The following is a 6004-nucleotide window of genomic DNA, read 5'->3' as shown; positions in this document are numbered from 1 at the left end:
TGGATCCATTTACAGCATTCACTCTGACTCATTCCTCATAGACATCCTCTATCTATATTAGACCCTACGCTTATGTGCCATGTGCTGTTTGGACAGCAGTTTTGTGTGTTTTTTTTTAAAATAATTGTTTGATTAAGATATAATTTGTATACCATCTAATTTATACATTTAAAATGTACAAGTCAATGGTTTTTAGTATATTCACGGATATGTGCAACCACCACCACAATCAGTTTTAGAATATTATCATCCTCCCCACCTCAAAAGACTCTCTCATTAGCAGTCGCTCCCCTCCCTCCACTTCTCACCTTCCCCAGCCCTAGAAAACCACTTATCTGTTTTCTGTCTCTATAGATTTGCCTATTCTGGACATACCATATAAATGGAATCATATAATATATGCTTCTTTCACTTAGTATAATGTTTTCAAAGTTCATCTGTGTTGCAGCATGTGTCAGTATTTCATTCTTTTTTACAGTTTGAATTATACTCCACTGTATGCACAGATAGACCATGTTTTGTTTATCCATTCATCAATTTATAGACATGTGGACTGTTTCTACTTTTTAGCTATTATGAATAAGGCTGCTATAAATACTCGTGTACAAGTTTTTGTTTGGACGTAGTTTTCATTTCTCTTAAGTATATGTCCATTATGGACCAGATATGTGTGCCCTTCCCCCCAAATTCATGTTGAAGCCCTAACCCCTAATGTGATAGTTGGAGGTAGGGCCTTTAAGAAGTAATTAGGTTTTGATGAGGTCACGAGGGTGGGACCCCTGTAATGGGATCAGTGTCCTCATAAGAAAAGGAAGAGAGACCAGAGCTTGTTCTCTCTGCTCCATGTGAGCACAGAGTGAGAAGACTCCTATCTGCAAACCAGGGAGAGAGTCCTCTCCAGGAACCAAATCTGCCTGTACCTTAATCTTGAACTTCCCAGCCTCCAGAACTGAGAAAAACAAATGTCTGTTGTTTAAGCCACCTAATCTATGGTATCTTGTTATAATAGCTGCCAGAGCAGACGAAGACAACGCCTAAGAGTGGAACTGTGGAGTCATATGGTAATTCTGCATTTAATCTTTTGAAGAACTGCCAGACTGTTTTCCAAAGAGACTGCACCATTTCGCATTCCCATGAGCAGTGTATAAGAGATCCACCTTCTCTGCATCCTCATCAACATGTGCTGTCTCTCTTTTTTTTTTTCTGATTCTAGTCATCCTACTATGTGCTTCTTCACTATGATTTTGATTTGTATTTCCTTAATAGCTAATAAGGTTGATCTTTTCATGCTTTGATTATTCATATTTATCTTTTTCGTCTCTTCAGATTCTTTGTTCATTTTTAAATTGGGTTACATTCTTTTAATACTATAAAAGCTCTTTATATATTCTAGATACAAGTCCCTTATTAGATAAAGGATTGACAAATATTTTTCCCATTCTACAGACTGTCTTTTCATTTTCTCGATGGTGTCCTTGAAACAACAAAAGTTTAAAAGCTTGATGAAGTCTGATTTATCTAATTTTTCTTTGTTGCTTATGTTTGGGGTATCATATCTATCAAACTATTACCTCACTCAAGATCACAAAAACTTACTAAAGCCCATGTTTTCTTCTAAGAGTTTTATCATTTTAGTGCTTACATTTAGGTCTTTGATCTACTTTTTAATCTAGTTTTTATATATGATATGAAGTAGTGGGTCCAATTTCATTCTTTTGCATGTAGATATCCAGTTATCCCAACACAATAGATATGCTCCCTCACCACTCAGAAGGAGAAGGTTATATTTTAAATTTTAGAATTGTGTATAACCAGTAAATTATTAATATTTGGGACATATCAAGAACTCCTCAATATCAATAAGAAAAAGACAACCCCACAGAAAACTGAACAAAGGATGTGAACAAGTATTTCACAGAAAGGAAAAGGTGAACAGCTTAGAAACATGTTAAAAGATGCTCAATTACATTAGCAATTAGAAAAATGCAAGATAAACTCACAATGAGATACTATTTTATATTCTGCAAATTTTTTAAATCTGACAATAGCAAGTTACGGTGATGATGTGACGCACCACAACTCTCATAATTTATAGGTGGCACTCCAATGTGAAAACCTATTTGGCATCATCCACTAAGGTTCAAAATGCACATACTTTATGACGAGGCTATTCTACTTTTTTGTTTACTATAAACCCTTAGACGTGTGCATTAGAAAACCTATACGAGAATGTTCAAATTGGCATTATTTATTTAGAAAAAAGTCCATTAACGGAGAATGCGTTAATAAATTCTAGTAAATTTATCTAATACATAGTACTATTTATATAAAATTCAAAATCATGTAAAAGTAACAGATATTGTTGAAAATTACTAGATCTAAACCAACTCAGACCCTAGGTTTTAGAACCGGCTCTATGGAAAGAGTAAAAGGCTATGATGGTATGACAGCCATAAAACAGGGTTTAAAACATAAACCCTGACAAGGAACTCTCTGCTCTATATAGAAATAATAAAGATGATCTGGTATAGTCACAGTAAAATTTCTGCAGAAGCAAAAGTACACTTTTAGTAGAGAAAGAAGTCAATAAGAGCTGTATTAATGTACATTCATATATCTACTTATTGAACATGAATCATCTCATTAAAAACAAGTGTTACAGCTGAGTAAACTATTTATTTGCACAAGAGAAATTCATGGTATTCTTATATGCTGGTAAACTACTATGCTGGTAGTAACTCAAATAAAAAAACCACAAAGAAATGTTTAACCATTAAATATTCTAACCAAATGAATAGTGAGAGAGTAAGATTCATTTTGATAAGAGCGAAAGGTCATTTACTCAATACAAACCCATTAATGTGTTACTTTCCACCACAGAAGCAGATTTATCTCCATCTCCACATGCAACCTGATAAGTTTTTAAGTAGGCAGACAGAGATGACGGCAGAGCATTCCGCCAGATTAAGAACCATCCGCATTCAGAACCCCCAGCCCTAGGCATATTGTTTGCTGCTGGTGCTGAGCACCAGTGCTGCTTGGAATAAGCCTTGCAGTTTCTCTGAATCCTAGAATAAAGCACAGACTAAGTAAATGTCACTGAAACATTTCTTCACTTTAAGGAATAATATATATTGAAAAACAGAGACTGCCACATAATTGCAACTCAATAAGAATATTAATTCCCTTTCTCCCGAAATATACGTTACTTTTTATTATAGTTATTAACAATGATTATTAATCAGTTCTAGTGATGAGTCATGAAAATAATATCAGTTGGGAACGAACATTGATAAAGCTTTTTTTAAAAAGTACCTTTTTCTACAGCAAAAGTGTACTTTTCTTCTGTAGAAATTCTGCTATGGCTATAGCCAGATCATCTCTGTTATTTCTATACAGACCAGAGTTCTTTTGTAAATCGGGGGTTGTTTCACCTGGGCATCATACTCCTGCCCTTCTCTTTTCCCCCTTCCCACATAACTAGTGCAAAGGAGAAAAATACGAATCTATGCAAAAATACAAATCTACCAGGCTGTTCCTGGCGAAGTTCCATGTATATGCATGGAAAATAAAGTAATCAGATAAGCCTCATAAATTCTGCATCAGAGCACCTACATCTCATATACACATCCACTCACATAGCCAGTCCTAAAGAAGACAGAAGAGCCCACTGTAATATGCATGAAAAGGCACTGGGCTGAGGACAGGAATCATGGGTTGACGGGGTGCATGTTCACCACTCTGGAACTCAGAGTTTCACTGCTCAATAATATTGATTTGACTAGGATTATTCCATAACTGTCTAATATAAGGAAAACAATCATTATAAACTTAATTTTGAACTTCATTATAGGTACACTAATATCTAAGGTCTTACAATTTCTAAATAATAGATATCAAATGTACTAATTCAAATATCAGTTCATTTAGATTTCAGTTAAATTCTTTGTCATTTGATGTTTGATTTTCCATGGTCTAAAAAACTTAGAGCTAGTAGCCAAAGCTCAAATCTAAATAAATATTAAAAAAAACTAGTTAAGCATCTAAGCAACTTTTTTTGTAACTGACAGCTAAGTCCCTGAATTCCTTAACTAACCAATTAATAATAAACAATATATATAACCTTTGGAATCTATCATCTGAGGTCAATCAAAATATAATATAAAGGCCTTAGATATGTAGCTCTACAAGAAAGAAGGGTAATACAGTAGGTGAATAATAAAATCATAAAAGATATGCCACCAAAAAATATATATGGGTCCTTAGAGAGATTAGGTCAGCACTTAAAAACATTTTAAAGTTAACTATACTAAAAAACTAATTACATATTAATATAAGGTATACCCAAAGACTTCAGAAATATGTAATACTTTATATTATGTAATATATAATTAATATTTTAAAATCTTGAATGTCTACTCCTATGATCCTTTTACTAATATGCAAGCCAGGCCAGATAACATAACCACCAAAATCCTAGAGCAAGCCATATATGCTAAGTCTTCTGGATTCTATAGTTAGTATCTATATACCAAGTGTATGTTTATCAAATTAGAGATACAGAGGCCCTCTAAGAACTCTTCATAGTTCATATAATCACCAGATCTTTCATATAGGTGCTATAACATACCTTCCGTACTCCAGATACTCAAAATATTTGCCAAAAATGAAGCATAGTTTTATATACAAATATATACATATATATATGTGTGTATATATATGTGTGTGTGTATATATATATATATATGTATACGTATATGTGTATGTGTGTGTGTATATATATATGTATATATACATATATACATATATATATATACACACACACACATACACATATATACGTATACATATATATATATACACACACACATACACATATGAATGACATAAGGCTACAATGTGATGATAGGTAAGGGAGAAGGAGGTGTGGGAGAGAAGAAAAGAAATAGAATAACAGGAAGTATCTTCTTTAAAACCTCTAAATGGTAGGAAAGTTAGAAGCTGAAGCACCAAGGAAGCTTCTGTTCACCAGGGCACCTGAAAGACCACACAGATAGGCAGACACTGGAAAGCAACTACACTATGGGCCCAAGTTAGAAAAGATGCTCTGAGATCATGCGATGCCATCTAGAAGCCATGGAAACAGACACCTTGTGCTCTCTGACACATGCTTCTACAGAATCCCACTGCAACTACAAGCTGTCAGGCCCTAAATAGAGACTAATAGCAGGAGCCCAGACCACAACTCAGCTGCAGCCCCTGTAGCACCCTTGGCCTCGCTATACAGCTCTAACAGAAAGCCATATAGAGCCAGTGACCCCAGAGTTGCTGGTGACCTCACAGCCTTAGAATAAGCCTGAAGGGCAGCTCCGAATGCCTGGGCTAGGGAGTCCCCTGTGGACCCATCCCCATGCTGTGCCCTTATTTCCCAGCCCATCTTGTGCTCCCACCCCGAGATGGGAAGTGCAAGGGGTCAGGAAGAGAATGGGGGCTGGGGATCGAGCAGACCACTTAGGGAGCAAACTGTTGTTAACCTCAAGTACTCTGTGTTTCAGTTTCAGTTTAGCTATTGCTTATTGGAAGATCAGAAACATGCTTTCTACCTCAGGCTCAGTTTCCCAATCTAACCAGGGAGATTATCTAAAAAAAATACTCTAGTTACTGTAAGTGCTGTGTTTTGATCAAATATTAACATGTCCGAGGAAACCAGAGAGACCACAGTTAACTGAAATCCACCAATAATCTTGTAAACAATAAAATCTGCCTACTACACCTCTTTTTTATCAAAACAATTTTAAAAAAAGCTCACTGATTTGGACTTGGTTTTCTCTTAACAATATTTCTTCTCCACCATCCACCCCTAACTCCTCTATCCCACTACCCCACATAGGTAGAGCTATTAATGAGAACTGAAACAGCCAGAGATGTAAGAAGGCAAATGCAAAGAACCTGGAGGACAATCCACAGATTGTTTTATCTGCTGCTTAAATAAAAACTTTTCATG

At 35.4% G+C, this 6004-nt stretch overlaps 1 protein-coding gene across 1 annotated transcript in view; it reads right to left on the bottom strand.

Annotated features, from left to right (window-relative positions):
• The window catches only part of THADA (THADA, armadillo repeat containing), a 285149-nt gene that overhangs the window by 251079 nt on the left and 28066 nt on the right, over positions 1 to 6004 (bottom strand). Inside the window, 2 exon segments of the mRNA XM_006909639.3 lie at positions 2854 to 3001; positions 3003 to 3068. Of these exon segments, the coding sequence (XP_006909701.1) occupies positions 2854 to 3001; positions 3003 to 3068 (214 nt within the window).

Source organism: Pteropus alecto, unplaced genomic scaffold (genome assembly GCF_000325575.1).
Source record: "Pteropus alecto unplaced genomic scaffold, ASM32557v1 scaffold131, whole genome shotgun sequence".
Lineage (NCBI taxonomy): Eukaryota > Metazoa > Chordata > Mammalia > Chiroptera > Pteropodidae > Pteropus > Pteropus alecto.
Note: the sequence above shows the minus strand (reverse complement) of the source record. Positions and strands in the feature narration are given on the sequence as shown.